We start from the raw sequence: 15,647 nt of genomic DNA, 5'->3' as shown, positions 1-15,647 counted from the left end.
CCAAATCCTTGATTTTCATATTGTCCTTAGTTGCAGAAGATGATAATATGGCAGGGGGAGAAGGTTTGAATCCTTGGGATGTCCCCGTACATTTCTTTGCAGCCTCCTATGAGTCTATAGTTTTTTCAAAATGAAGTTAAAAGCAAACTAAAATATTCACTCATATATGGACTATAAAAAATAGTGAAAGGGACCATAAGGAAAGGGTAGTAAATTGAGTGGGGAAAAATTAGAAAGGAAGACAAACCATGAGAGACTCCTAACTCTGGGAAACAAAAGGTTGCAGAAGGGGAGGTGGGTGGGGGGATTGGGTAACTGGGTGATGGACACTAAGGAAGGCATGTGATGAGATGAACACTGGGTGTTATATGTTGGCAAATTGAATTTAAATTAAAAAAATGTTTTAAAGCAAACCAAAATAGATAATCCCAAAGCACAGCAACAACAGTCTGATGAGTCTATTAGACACCTGCTCAGAAATCTGTAACGTGCATCTCAAACTTAACGTGCTTCATGCAGCCCTATTTCTCACCACAAACCTTTCCGGCTATCTAAATATTTTTATGTGTCACCAAGTCCTGACTGCTTCCTTTACCTCACTCCATACACAACTACCCACAAGACCCATTAGCTCAACTTCTTAGGTATTAAAAAAGTCTATCCATTTACCCCCACCCCCACTACCATTCGTTACCTCCTGCAAGATGTATCGGTCTTAGCACTATTGACATTTTGAGTCCGATGGTTCTGGGAGGGGAGGGATAGGGACCGTGGCAGGAAGTCCAACAAGAGCCCTGGCTTCACCTCTCAGATGCCAGTGGCACCCCGTCCACTCTAGCTGGGACTGGGACAACTAAAAATGTCTCCAGACATCGCCGCCTATCCCCTGATGGCAACCTACCCCTTGATGGAGAATGACTGCCCGCATCCCAGCCACCACCTTCACTCCTCCGTGTGACACCAGTGATTGATTATTCTCGCTGCTCCCACTCTGCCCCCTCCATGGTGGCTTCTCAACACAACAGAGTTACTATTTTTCAAATATAAATCCATCCAGGTCCCTCTCTTACTTAAACGTTTCAATGGTGTCTTGCTATATTCATGAGAATACCCAAACTGCTCACCCTATCTCACCATGACCTCCCCAAGCTCACTTTGAACCCTCTTTTGCTTTGCTTCCGCATTCTGTCAGGGATCCCCACTGTGTTTCTCACTCACAGCAAGTCTGTTCACACCTGGGGACTGGAGGGGGGATGACCCTAGGGGTTGTCCAGAATGCTGTTGGGGGGGGGCTGCTCCTCCTACCCTTCTGAGTTCAAAGTCGTCCACGTTTCCCCTCCCCCACAGCCTTCTGAATTTCCTGTGGCTTCTTGGGCCCTTCCTCTAAGTGACCAAACCACTTCCACCCCTCTCCCAGGCTTGCCCAGACAAGAGCCAGGTGGCTACCCAAGGCCCCCAGAAATCTTTTTCCTTCATCCTAACATCTCTCTTCTCTGCCCAGGAGTGTTCAGATTCTCTCTGAACATATTCCTTTAAGACAAACGAACAGGGGCACCTGGGTGGTTCAGTGGTTGAGCCTGTACCTTCGGGGCTTAGGTCGGGATTCCCAGGTCCTGGGATCGAATCCCGCATCGGGCTCCCCTCAGGGAGCCTGCTTCTCCCTCTGCCTTTGTCTCTGCCTCTCTTTGTGTATCTGTCATGAATAAATAAATTAAATAAAAAAAAAAAGAAAAAGAAAAAACTACCAGCTCTGCAGGCCTCCCCTCTCCTCTCATTAACAAATGTTGCGTATCTGCTCCATTTACCCCTGATGTCACAACGGAGGCGCTAAGATAGACTTTGAGAGGAAGTGAGACAAAGGTGGGGCGCGGGTATGGGGCGAGAGAAGTTGAGAGGGAAGAGAGAGGTAGTTAGCTCTGGACTGGGCCTGGGGAGGAAGCAGGGGTGTGGGCCTGAGACTGGAGCGAGGCATCGAGGGGATGTAGGAAAGGGTCCCAGTTAAGGATGAAGAGTCGGGGACTGGCTGCAGTTGAGGCCCTGAGTGCCGAGGGGACTCTAGTAGGGGAAAGGGGCACCTTATCCTCCCCAGCCCTTACACACACACACACCGTCCTCTTCCTGTCATCTGTCCGCAAAGGACCTGTCCCCGGTGCCTCGCCGTCTCCACCGCAGTTCAGGGCGCCGCCGCCAGGAGGCGCGCCACCTCCGAAGCGCCGAGGACCCCCGCGGAGCCCCGGGCACGAGGGCCGGTGCTGCTGATGGTGGTGCTGGAGAAGCCGCAGCTCCACGGGGACTATTTCCCTGGTGCTGCATATATTTGCAATCTCGGCTCTTCCCAAGAGGCTACGTTGATTCTCATTGCACCTGCAAATTATGACTGTTCTTTCACTGCATCTCAATAGACCGAGTCTCTGCGGGGGGTGGGGGGAGCTATTAAAGAAGTCACCGTGACCACTCTCCTTCCCTCACTGCAAACCACCCTCCCCAATTTAAAACACTTCAGTAGGCGCGCCTGGCGCGCCTAGGTGGCTTAGTTAAGTATATGCTCCTGGGGTCCTGAGATCGAGCCCCAAGTTGGCTCCATGCTCAGCGGGGAGCCTGCTTCTCCCTCTTCCTCTGCAGCCCTCCCTCCTCATTCTCTCTCTCCCATTCTCTCTCTCTCTCTCTCTCTCTCTCTCTCAGATAAATACATAAATACTTAAAAATAAACAAATAAAACACTTCAGTACTGTCCCATGCTCACACATCATTCTCAAATGGAGTCCTGCCCAGGCACACTCACCATGTGACAGCCAGGGGGGGAAAACATGTTCCTGTGATGGCTTCATCTGGGCTATAACAGAGATATCACAGACTGGGTGGCTTAAGCAGGGAACATTCACTTCTCACAGTCTTGGGTCCGCAAGTCCAAGATCAAGGAGCTGGCTGATTCTGTATCTTGGAAGAGCCCACTTCCTGACTCACAGAGGAGAACTTTCTAGACCGCCTTGCCCTCACAGGGTGATAGGAGGGCCCAGGGAGTCTCTGGGGCCTCTTTTACAAGGGCACTAAGTCCCATTCAGGAGACCTCCAGCCTCACGGCCTAATCACCTCTCCAAGGCACCACCTCCTACTACCATCACATGCGGGGGTCCGGTAAATTTCAACATACAGATTGGGGGGGGGGGGGTGACATAGTATATAGCATGTGGTGTTATCAGGTCCCATCCTCGAATTGTCTAGGTTGGGGTTGTGTTCTCAGCTGGACCTTCACCCTTTTCTCTTCAAGTGGAGATAGCATATTAAAAAGCAAGAAGGTGAGAGAAATACTACTACAGGATAAATTTGGATTTGCTAATTTCTAGTATAAGGAAAAATTTTGTAAGTTCAGTGCTTTGTTTTCAGATGTAATTGCTATTCACTGGCATGTGTTTTGACAGTCCGTGTGAACTACCTATTTTCTTTTCTTTTTCTTTTTTTTAAAAAAGATTTTATTTATTTATTCATGAGAGACACACAGAAAGAGAGAGAGGCAGAGACACAGGCAGAGGGAGAAGCAGGCTCTATGCAGGGAGCCTGATGTGGGACTCGATCCCAGGACTCCAGGATCACGCCCTGGGCCAAAGGCAGGCACAAAACCACTGAGCCACCCACGGATCTCCAACTATCTATTTTCCAAAGTGAAATACTAACTCTTTACGTGAGGACCCAAGGCTCTCTGTGATCTGGTTCCTGTTTACTTCCCCAGCTTACTATCTCTTTACTCCAATACTTTAATTTTTTTCCCTTTAATAAAGTGTAAAGCAGCCCCTGCTGGCATTGACAGACAGGCCCTGGTGTTCTCCTATTAAATATAAATGATTTCACAGGATTTCACACCAGACAAACCCACTTTGTGACTGGAGTAGAATAAGATAAAGATAAGACTACTCCATAGTCATGCCTTAACACAGACACATCGTCTAAGCCACAAAATGACGACATAGCCCCCATCCCCACCCCAGTCCAGGATAACATGAATGACTGCAGAATATTTATCAATTACAGCTTTAACCTTTGTTATGGACTGAATGTTGTATTCCTCCAACATTCATATGCTGAAGCCCTATTCCCCAGTGCGTTGGTATTCAGAGAGGGGACATCTGGGAGATGATTTGGTTGTGAGGGTAATTTCCTGAGTGAGATTTGTGCCCTTACAAAAGAGACTGCGGAAAGTACCCTTGTCCCTGTGAACCAGGACATGTGCTCTCACCAGGTGCCAGATATGTTGGTACGTTGATCTTGGATTTCTCAGCCTTCAAAACTGTGAGAAATAAATTTCTGATGTCTGTAAACTATCCAGTCTGTAGTGCTCTTTTAAAGCAGCCTGAACTGACTAAGACAGATACCTATTAGAGCTGAGACATCACTTGGTAAGCTGGCATATATTCATCTAACTAAAATCCTTACCAAGGTAATTGAACATTTCTGACTCTAGAAAATACTGTCCATCATGCCCTTTCCTATCAATGCCAGTGTTCAGAGCTAGAGTCTTGGCCGTGTGGATAAGGAGCAGCTTGAGGAAGAGAGCCCCTACCTTCTCAGCTATATTCACCTGATATTTAGTCCCTTTAACACACAGCTGGCAGGGAATGAAAAGTGCTGGCAGCCTGCCCTTTCCTGGGAGGGTACCATAATTCTCGACTTGGGACTTGGAGGAGAGGAAGCCTTGTGTTCTTGCTCTACCTACCTGGAATAGAGTTTCCATTATCCTGAACTGGTATAGGGATGGAAGTGGAACCAGCAACATTATTCTTAAAAGCCAAAACTGGGAACAATTGAAATGTCCATTAACTGGTGAACACATAAATGAAATGTGGTATATACTCACACAATGTAATAATATTGAGAACAAAATGTCATTAGCTATTAGTGTGTGCTCTAACATGGTTGAACCTCAGAAATGTAATACTTAGTGAAAGATAGCAGACACAATAGACTTTATATTATGTGATTCCATGTATATGAAATATTTATAAAAACAGTTCATCAGTTCATTAGAGATTGAAAGCAGATCAATGATTTCCTGGAGCTGTGAAGGGAGAGGTATTTATTGCAAATGGGCATAAGGGTCCTCTTTAGGCTAATCAAAATGTGTAACAATGACTATATAACTCTATAAATTTACCCAAAAATCGTTGAACTGTACACTTACAATGAATTAATTTTACACTGTATAAGCTATACCTCCATAAAGCAGTTATTAAAAGTCTGCTGGGAGGACACCTGGGTGGCTCAGCGGTTGAGTGTCTGCCTTTGGCCAAGGGCGTGATCCCAGGATCCGGGATCTAGTCCCACATCCGGCTCCTTTCAGGGAGTCTGCTTCTCCCTCAGCCTGTCTCTGCCTCTCTCTGTGTGTCTGTCATGAATGGATGGATAAAATCTTAAGAAGAAAAAAAAGGTCTGCTGGGGACTTCTGCTTCTTAGCATAAGAGAGTATAGGGTACAGAATTCTCCTCCTGTAAAAAACTGGAATGCCAAACAAAATATAAGAAGCCTCTGTTTTCATACGTGAAACGTTTCGCACCTGCCTTCAGCCCAGGGCGTGATCCTGGAGTCCCGGGATCAAGTCCCACATCAGGCTCCCTGCATGGAGCCTGCTTCTCCCTCTGCCTGTGTCTCTGCCTCTCTGTCTCTCATGAATAAATAATAAAATCTTTAAAAAAGGGAGGGGGACTGAAACTTCACTGGGTTGAAGAGACAGACTTGAGGGATAAGGAGACCGACATAGCTAACATATGTAGGTCAGAGTTTCAGACAATAGAGAGTATTGTGAAGAAAGGGTTCAAGGTCTCCAAGAAAGGTCCTTGAGTGGTTGGCAAAATAAGAATCTGCATGTGCACAGGGTAAAACCCAATGAGGCCAAATGAGAATATATATTTTTTAAAGATTCTATTTATTTATTCATGAGAGGCACACAGAGAGAGGCAGAGACACAGGCAGAGGGAGAAGTAGGCTCCCTGAAGGGAGCCTGAAGTGGGACTCTGATCCCAGGACCCTGGGATCACGACCTGAACCAAAGGCAGTTGCTCAACCACTGAGCCACCCAGGTGCCCTGAGTAATTTCTAAGGGGAGAATAATTACTGGAGAGTTATTAGATGGGAGATTCCCAGTGCTCACAAAGGGCTTGGTCTTGTGTATATTCCCTCCAGCCAGAGTGAAAATATCTCCTTGAATCCATGGGGCATTCAGTAAAATCACCAAAAGGGCCATGGCATTCAAGTGAAAGAAAATTAGTCAAACACTAGACCTGTCTTAGGAGGAGCTGAAAATTAAAGAATCTTAGGAATATGGCCCAGAGGTGCCTGGGTGACTCAGTCAGTTAAGCGCCTGCCTTCAGCTCAGGTCATGATCCCAGGGTCCTAGAATTGAGCCCTACATGGGTCTCTCTGCTCAGTAGGGAGCCTGTTCTCCCTCTCCCTCAGCCCCTCCTCCTGCTTGTGTTTTTCATTCTCTCTCTGTCAAATAAATATTTTTAAAAATTGGTCCAACATGCAAGTAACTTAACTGCTTTTAAAAAAATGACTAGTGTTTTTAAAGGAATACAACAGGGGATCCCTGGATGGCTCAGCGGTTTGGTGCCTGCCTTTGGCCCAGGGCGTGATCCTGGAATCTCGGGATCAGTCCCGCGTCGGGCTCCCTGCATGGAGCCTGCTTCTCCCTCTGCCTGTGTCTCTGCCTCTCTCTGTGTGTGTCTCTCGTGAATAAATAAATAAAATCTTTAAAAATAAGCAAATAAATAAAGGAATACAACAAAACCAAGCAGTCAGCCACATAAAATTGATAATTTCCAGTATTCAATGAAAATTACTAGACACACAAAGAAGTATGAACACATGAGAAACACACTCAACAAGAGAAAAGTCCTCCAGTGGAATCAGAGTCAGACATGACACAGAGGGCAGAACTAGGAGACAAAGACATTAAAAGAGTTATTACAAGTATGTGCCGGAAATATTGAAGGATGTAAAGGAAAAAATTACCATTATATAATAAGCGAAGAAGTATAAGATTAAAAACAGGATGTGTAACTTTTTAAAAAGATTTTTAGGGCAGCCGGGGTGGCTCAGCGGTTTAGGCCACCTTCGGTCCAGGGCATGATCCTGGAGACCCGGGATCGAGTGCCACATCGTGCTCCCTGCATGGAGCCTGCTTCTACCTCTGCCTGTGTCTCTGCCTCTCTCTCTCTCTGTGTCTCTCATAAATAAAAAAATAAAATCTTTAAAAATAAGTAAGTAAGTAAATAAATGAATAAATAAATAAATAAATGAATAAAGGAATAAAACAAAACCAAGCAGTCAGCCACACACACAAAAAAATCTTTAAAAAGATTTTTATTTATTTATTCATGAGAGACACAGAGAGAGACAGGCAGAGACATAGGCAGAAGGAGAAGCAGGCTCCCTGAGGGGAGCCCAATGCAGGACTCAATCCCAGGACCTCATGACCTGAGCCAAAGGCAGATACTCAACCACTGAGCCACCCAGGTGTCCTGGAAATGTGACTTTTTAAAAAGAGTTTATTTATTTATTTGAGAGAGGAAAGCACATACATGTGTGTGTGAAAGAGCAGGGGGAGGGTGGAGGGAAAGGAAGAGAAAATCTCAAGCAGACTCTGCTAAGGACAGAGCCCAATGCAGGGCTGGATCTCATGACCCTGAGATCATGACCTGAGCCAAAATCAAGAGATGGATACCAAATGACTGAGCCACTCAGGTGCCCCCAAGAAATGTAACTTTTAAAGAAGAAAATACATTATCTGCAATGAGAGTTCCATTGAACAATAGATTCAACATTGTAGAAGAATGATCAGCAAACTTGGAGATGTAGCAGTAGATCCTGTTCGAACAGCAGACAGAGGGGGGGGAAGGGTCTGTAAAACGGCAAACAGATGTTCAGGGCCCTGTGAGATAGCATCAGGCCACATAACATATGTAAAAGGAGAGGCCCAGAGAAGATGAGAGAAAGGAAGAATAGAAAAAAAAATATATATATATATACATTTAAATAAATATTGGCTTCACTTTTACAAATTTGATTGTAATTGTAAAACCACAGACTCAAGGTACTCTGCAAATGCCAAACAGGATAATATCTTTCTTCCTTTCTCCCTGTCCCTTCTCAACACACACACACACACACACACACACACACCCCAAGGCATATATTAATCAAATTATTTAAACCCAGGGAAAAAAGAGAAAATATTAAAACTGGCCAGAGAAAAAGACAAACTACAGATGGAAAAAAAAAAAAAAAAAGGAAGGAAGGAAGGAGGAAGGAAGGAAGGAAGAAAAAGCTTTACAGAATTCTCACAAGAAACTATGAAAGACAAAAGAATTTGAAGAACTGAAAGGGAAGAAAATGTTACCCTAAACTTCTTTATCCCATAAAAAAATATCTTTGCAAGCTAAGGGAAACAGAAACTCCTCTAGATAAATAACAGCTGAGAGAATTCGCCACCAGCATACCTACAATCACAAGAAAGATAGATTCAGGCAAAAGGAAAGTGAAACCTGAAGGTATACGAAGGAATGAAAAGCTACTGAATGGTTAATATGTGGATAAATATGAAATAGTTTATTTTTCTAATTTAAAAAATCTCTTTAAAATTCACTGCTTGGCTATTTTTTTAAGATTATTTATTTATTCACAAGAGATATATAGAGAGAGAGGCAAAGACATAGACAGAGGAAGAAGCAGGCTCCATGCAGGGAGCCAGATTTGGGACTCAACCCCAGGGCTCCAGGATCTTGCCCTGAGCCAAAGGCAGATGCTCAACCACTGAGCCACCCAGGCAGTCCTAAAATTCACTGCTTTGAGAAATATTATGAGATTTATAACAATATATTATGGGGTTGAATTTTGGGCTTATCCAAATCGAATTACAATAAGCACACAGAAGCAAAATATTACATGGAGTATACATAATTCAATTAATAATAACGAAAAAATCTGTCTATGTCCTCATTCACCCTCCCCACCATGGATGTGGAACCATCAGGAAGAATCTTAAGGATCAGAAGTGAAGAGGTATTATTTCTGGAGAGGAGGTGGGGTCGAGTCCTCTAGTATTTCCTTGTTCCACAGAGTAGTGCAGGGGTGAGTCTAGGATACTGTGGTTTGACAGATCCTCAGTTACAACTTGCAGACTTACCCCCTTTGGAGCCTCTGAACCTGTAGGGGAAACACAGTTCTGAGATAAGAGGCCAGTTCTGTGGGTAGCTTGCTCTGGAGAGGACAAGAAGAGTGAAACCACCCAAGGTGTCCCAAAATCTGGGATGCTGTGAGAAAGGACTTCTCACCTGGTATAGTAGATCCAGGTGAGGCCATAGGTGGAAAGGAAGCCAGCCCCCATGAGGGCCCCTCTGATCAGGGTGAGGACCAGAGGCCAGGTGCCCCCCTGCTCCCCTGAGTTCTGGGGGCAGGAACTGGAGGTACCTACAGGAGGAGGAGAGAGAAGAGGAGGAGAGTGAGTTTCCTTTAAAAAAAAAAAAAAAAAAAAAAAAAGGGGATCCCTGGGTGGCGCAGCGGTTTGGCGCCTGCCTTTGGCCCAGGGCGCGATCCTGGAGACCCGGGATCGAATCCCACGTCAGGCTCCCGGTGCATGGAGCCTGCTTCTCCCTCTGCCTGTGTCTCTGCCTCATTCTCTCTCTCTCTCTCTCTCTGTGACTATCACAAATAAATAAAAAAAAAAAAAAAAAAAAAAAAAGATTTATTTATTTGAGAGAGAGTGAGAGCCAGACAATCACAGAGAAAGAGGCAGAGGGAGAAGCAAAGGGAGAAACAGACTCCCCTCTGAGCAGAGAGCCCAATGATAGACTCAATCCCAGGACCCTGAGATCATGACCCAAGCCAAAGGCAGACGCCTAACTGACTGAGCCACCCACTCACTGAGAGGGAGTTTCCTGAATTCCGAACCTTAGTCCCATTCACAGCCCCCTGTCAGAATGCAGGTGTCCCGCACATACTCACCCTGCATAACTAGGTTCAGGGAGACGTGGTTGGAGTTCTGCAAGTGCTGAGCTCGGCAGGTGAATTCTCCTTCATCGCCCAGGACCAGCCGGGGCAGCTCCAGGACCCTGGGATCCGAGGGCTTGGAGGGGCTTAGGGTCAGGCTTCCTCGGGACCAGCTCAGCATCACAGGGAACTTGTGGTCAGTATCACAGACCAGGCGCAGAGACTGGCCCTTCTGAACTCGCAGAGAGGTGGCATTGCCCAGGGCCTCTGGTACTAGGGGACAGAGAGAGCCAGAAGGGCACAGCTGAGGGCCCCTTCTCTCCCTCTGGCCTTCCACAGACACGGGTGTGGAAAATAGTGTCTCTCAGACAAGTGTTACCAGCAAAGGCAAGTAAGAGTGACGAGCCATCTGGTGGGGTGGGGAGAAGGAATGGTACCCAATGAGGCCAGGACAGGTGAATGGCTCCCTGAGCGAGAGCTGGCATGTCTGGACATGGCAGAGAACATCCCAGGAGGCGGTCCCTTTGATGTATGATTCTGACGAGGGGCATGGACACACGTAGGTCTGACCTGGAGACTCGCGCACAGGTGTTGCTCCCAGGCTTTCCTCTGAGGGCCACAGGGAACCATGGGAGGGTCTAGACAGGGGAGGAACAGGGCCAGATCTAGGGAAGGTGGAGGCACCTTTGGGCCAGGGTGGGCTAGAGGGGACGGTGGGGATGGGGGCAGAGACTGGCAGGCCAGAGAGGAAGCTGGTCCAGATGCAGGTGGTCTCACCATGTCCAGGTAAGAGAAGGTGGAGGCCCGAGGTGGGGCTGCTGCCGTGGGGATGGAGAAAGAGAGCCACTTAAGACATTTTCCTGAAGTTGAGTTTGCAAAACTCGCTGGTTGTGGGGAACATTGGGTGGGGCACAGAAATGTCTAAAGTGACTTCCAGGGATGCCTGAGTTGTTCAGCGGTTGAGACCTGGGTGGCTCAGGGTGTGATCCTGGATTCCTGGGATCAAGTCCCACATTGGGCTCCCTGCATGGAGCCTGCTTCTCCCTCTGCCTGTGTCTCTGACTCTCTCTCTCTGTGTGTCCCTCATGAATAAATAAATAAAATCTTTTAGAAATAAATAAAAAAAGTGACTTCCAGGATATGGACTCAGGTTGCTCAGGTGGGAAAGGCCTCCCCAAGGTAGCAGAGGGGGCTCAGGATGATCTGGACTGGACAGAGATGGACAGAGACTGGGAGGATCCCTGGGCAGACACAGGACTGGAAGCACCAGGGCACAGGCTTATTCACGGCGTCATGCAGAAAGCAGCCAGGGGCCCAGTGCCCAGCTATAGGAACTTGTATCTAAGGCTCCTGGTGGGACAGAGATGTCATGGCCACAGGGAGAGTGGAGAATCACGAAAAGGGTCCGATGGGAAAATGAGAGGAGAGAGGTCAGGGGAGAGAAAGCAGCCATGGTGACAGTGAGTGGTCAGCTAGGATTCAGAGTGACCCCAGAGAGTCCAGCCAGGTGGTGGGGTGAGGCAGATTTGGGACCAGGGAGCGATTAAGGGGCAATGGGGCTTCATTGCGCCAGACCCTTGCAACATTCCCTTATTTGACCTCTGAGATACCAGTTGTGCCTCAGACCTCACCCACCTGTGCTGTTTCCCCTGAAGATGAGGATGGTCAGGTTGTGTGGGGCATCTGAAACAGAAACAAATAATCGGCCACCTGCAGTATGATGAGGTGGCCGTGAGCAAGGGGATGGAGCCTGGGTACTTGCTCCATCTTGATTCTGTGGCTCTAAGAATTCTTCCCGAGTATCCCACTCAAGCCCTGCCTCCCCCTCCCTAGCACTCACAAGACACGTTTAGCTGGATGGTCCTCTCTGTGCTCACACCAGCTCCAGGGAAGGTCACTCGACAGGTAAGGCTGGTGCCGTGGTCCTGGGGCCCTGGTGTGAGGGTGATCACAGAGGCGTAGCGACTCTTGGAGCCCCAGGAGGGGAGGGCGACCCCGATCCAGGAGAATGTGGGGCGTGTTCCCCTCTTACAGACCCACGGCACACTACAGGTAATGTTCTTGGGGTGGCCAGATTCTAGGGGCTCTTGGATGTGGATGTCAGGTGTCTTTGTCAGAGCTGAGGAGGAGAGAGACAGAGAGACAGAGATCCTGGAGATGGTACCTGAGTGTGCCCCTAGAAGCAGCCTCTACCCCCAGGCCAGCTGTCTCCTCCTCAGACAGGATGGAAATCAGGGATCCCCTCCTAGTCCTGCCCCAGGAGCCCTCAGGACCCATGCATGTGGCATGTGTCCTTTTCTTGGCCCCATTTCTTACCCGTCACATGCACGGAGAGCTGGTTCTGTAGGTAATTATATCTCACATAAGACCCTCTCTCCACCCTGAAGAAGTATGTCCCCGAGTCCCTTCTCTGTGCATCTTTGATCTCCAGGGAGCAGTCATATTCCAGGGGGTTTCCAAGGAGGCAGAATCGGTCCTGGGTCCCCTCCTGTACTTTACGATGTGGGTTGTTTGTGGCCACTGGAGCATCCTGGGACGTAGAGGCCCCTTCCCGGAACCAGTAGCCATGAACAGGGTCAGAGTCAGCCCAGCCATTCTTGGGGTAGAAGAAATTGCAGGGCACAGAAATACATAGGCCCTCCTGCACCGTCAGGGACTCCTGAACTTGCAGCCAGTACCTCGAATCGGAATTAGAGAACCCTGGAGGGAATGGAGCCAGTGGAGGCAATGGAGGCAGTGGCTTCTGCCTGCTCAGCCTCTTCCCCTGGGCCCACTCACCTGCCCACAGCAAGGGCAGCACCAGCGGCAGCAGCAGCATATTTGAGATGGAGGGTGTGTGGGCTTCCTGTGGGTGAAGGAGAGGTGCCAGGGAGGAGCCTGAGTCCTGGTGGTTCTCAGAAGAGGAACTGCAGCCCCAGAGCTGGCCCCATCTCTGCACAGAGCCTGCCACATTTCCTGGCCAGAGACCCAGAAGACGCCCTCCCCAGGAAGGAGAGGCCAGCACCTGACTGCGTGTCCTGCCCCCATCTTGGCACTTCCCTATGGCACCAGAGCCTGGACTGGGATTTCTGAGGACATGTGAGGCATGAGACACAGTGAGTCTCCTCGTCCTCCAACTGAGGTGATTGTCTGAGCAGCATGGTCTATACTGGGAGCTAGTCAGTTCCTGGCTAGATCTGGAGGGGTCACAGCTTCATCTAGAGCTTCCAGGTTCTAAAGGATTCTTTAGGTTTGTGTGAGTGTCTGGAGCAGAAGAAAAGAAGGAGTCCTGGGTGTAGTGAAGGCAGGAGCCATTCATTCATTCATTCATTCATTCATTCATTCCCCAAATACTTAGTGAACATCTGTGTTGGGGGACCTGGAGACAAGCCAGTTGGGCCTAACCTGGTCCACCTTGTGACATGGTCCCCACCCAGGGTGCCAATTCCTCCCCAGCCACACAATACTGTCCCTGGGGGGTTCAGAGCTGCAGGCACCTGTGACTTTGCCATGTGTCCTTAGGTATTTTCTAAAAATACGAGTACGAGATTATTTTTGACATGTAGTAAACAAGAACAACTCTCTTCAAGCTGCAAAACTTGAACTATACCCATTAAAGAACAACTCTCCATTCCCCTCTCCTCCCAGTCCCTGCAACCACTGTTGCATGCTTTGTCTTCAGGAATTTGACAATTTTTTTTTTTTAAGATTTTATTTATTCATGAGAGACACAGAGACAGAGGCAGAGACACAGGCAGAGGGAGAAGCAGGCTCCGTGCAGGGAGCCTGACGTAGGATTCAATCCTGGGTCTCCAGGGTCACGCCCTGGACTGAAGGCGGTGCTAAGCCGCTTAGCCACCCGAGCTGCCCCTTGTTCTCAATTCTTTTGCATATGTACCCAGATGTGGAATTACCAGATTATATGGCAATTCTATTACTAATTTCTTTCTTTTTTTTTTTTAATTTTTATTTATTTATGATAGTCACAGAGAGAGAGAAAGAGAGAGAGGCAGAGGGAGAAGCAGGCTCCATGCACCAGGAGCCCGATGTGGGATTCGATCCCGGGTCTCCAGGATCGCGCCCTGGGCCAAAGGCAGGCGCCAAACCGCTGCGCCACCCAGGGATCCCTCTATTACTAATTTCTTGAGGAAAGGCCATACCCTTTTGTGAACCTTCTCTATTACCACGTCAAGCTAGCTGTGACTACTCTTGTGATTCTGGACGTTCAAATTCAGCCCTCCCTGACATCCCCAGTTGGATGTCAAGTGGCTTCTCAGAATGAACATCATCCTTCAAAACCCAGCTCTCTGAAGTCCTCCCCATAAGAGGACTCTGCCCTTCCAGCTGCTCAGGGGAGATACTGGGCATCATTTTTGCTCTTCTCTATCCCCCACCCCCTCCTCCATTAGAACATGCTGTTAGCTTGACCTTCAGAATATATCTAGAAATATTCCCCCACCTGCAGTGTATCCTTGGCCCAGCGCACCTGGACAACCACCCCCCACCCCCAGGGCTGTGCCACATCTCTTTTTTGCTCCCACGGACGCAGTCTGGCTGATTCTGAACTGAGTAGCCATGGGGATCCTCCTAAATGAGGGTCCTAGCATGTGTCTGCTCTCCTTGAAGGCTGCAGTGGTCTGCAGTGGTCTTCCACAGGATCTGCATCATCCTCCGGGCTCCCCCACCTTTGCACTTCTGTGCTGCCGGTCTCGGAGCTACTGCACTCACTGCTCCCCTAAGAGGATTCCTTTTAGGCAAACAAAGAGTCTGCTTCTTCCTACCTTGGAGTCTTAGTTCAAACATAACCTCCACAGCCTCTCAACTCCAGAAAACCCAGCCCAAGACACCACATGCTCCTTTCCTTGAGAGCTTTTTCTCCAGGCCTCTATGAATATGTGACATACTCTATTTTTATTTATTATTTACTTTTTTATTCTTGTCTCATAAGAACAGCACCTTGATGACAGATGTGCTTAGTGTTCCCTTGTTTTGTTTTGTTTTGTGGTAAAACACTCACAAAATAAAACTTGCTTTTTTTAAAAAAATTATATTTATTGGGCAGCCTGGGTGGCTCAGCGGTTTAGCGCCTCCTTCGGCCCAGGGTGTGATCCTGGAGACCCAGGATCTTTTTATAAAAATATTTTATTTATTTATTCATGAGAGACACACAGAGAGAGGCAGAGACATAGGCAGACAGAGAAGTGGGCTCCCTCCAGGGAGCCTATTATGGAACTTGATCCCAGGACTCCGGGATCACGACCTGAGCCAAAGGCAGATGCTTAACCACTGAGTCACCCAAGTGTCCCGAAATTTGCCATTTTTAACATTGTATAAGGTACAATTCAGAGACACTAAGTACACTCACAATGTTGTGCAACTATCACCACCAACTCTTTCCAAAACTTTTTCATCATCCCCAACAGAAACTCTGCACAGTTGCCCAACAACCTCCACCCACCCCCATCCCCAAACTCAGAACAACTCCCATTCTACTTTCTGTTTCCATGAGCTTGCCTGTTCTGGGTAGCTCGGATAAGCAGAATCAAACAGAGCTTGTCCTTTTGTGTCTGGTTTTTTCCTTTAGCATATTGTTTTCAAGGGTAATCCCTATTGTGGCTGCATGATATTCCATTGTGTGTGATATTCCATTCTGATGATGGACATCAGGACTGTTTTCATTGTTACCGTGA

At 47.8% G+C, this 15,647-nt stretch overlaps 2 protein-coding genes across 6 annotated transcripts in view; both read right to left on the bottom strand.

The window, feature by feature from the left end:
* Positions 1-15,647, bottom strand: part of LOC484343 (sialic acid-binding Ig-like lectin 10) — a 48,730-nt gene that overhangs the window by 16,800 nt on the left and 16,283 nt on the right. The gene's annotated exons all lie outside the window — the stretch shown is intronic.
* Positions 8,847-12,927, bottom strand: LOC102152131 (sialic acid-binding Ig-like lectin 14). 5 transcript variants are annotated; one of them, XM_038528006.1, is made up of 8 exons: positions 12,295-12,927; positions 11,819-12,097; positions 11,614-11,661; positions 10,756-10,796; positions 10,358-10,616; positions 9,994-10,251; positions 9,324-9,459; positions 8,847-9,195 (listed from the first exon to the last, which is right to left on the bottom strand). In XM_038528006.1, the coding sequence occupies exons 1-8, from the start codon at positions 12,794-12,796 to the stop codon at positions 9,153-9,155; spliced, it is 1,566 nt and encodes a 521-aa protein (XP_038383934.1). In that variant the 5' UTR covers positions 12,797-12,927; the 3' UTR covers positions 8,847-9,152. The 5 variants fall into 5 exon arrangements, with proteins under 5 accessions (XP_038383934.1, XP_038383935.1, XP_038383936.1 ...); XM_038528007.1 differs by having other exon boundaries at positions 10,756-10,793; XM_038528008.1 differs by lacking the exon at positions 10,756-10,796 and having other exon boundaries at positions 10,416-10,616; positions 12,295-12,926.

Source organism: Canis lupus, chromosome 1, assembly GCF_011100685.1.
Source record: "Canis lupus familiaris isolate Mischka breed German Shepherd chromosome 1, alternate assembly UU_Cfam_GSD_1.0, whole genome shotgun sequence".
Taxonomy (NCBI): Eukaryota; Metazoa; Chordata; class Mammalia; order Carnivora; family Canidae; genus Canis; species Canis lupus.
The sequence above is the reverse complement of the archived record's forward strand: the minus strand, read 5'-3'. Positions and strand labels throughout refer to the sequence as shown.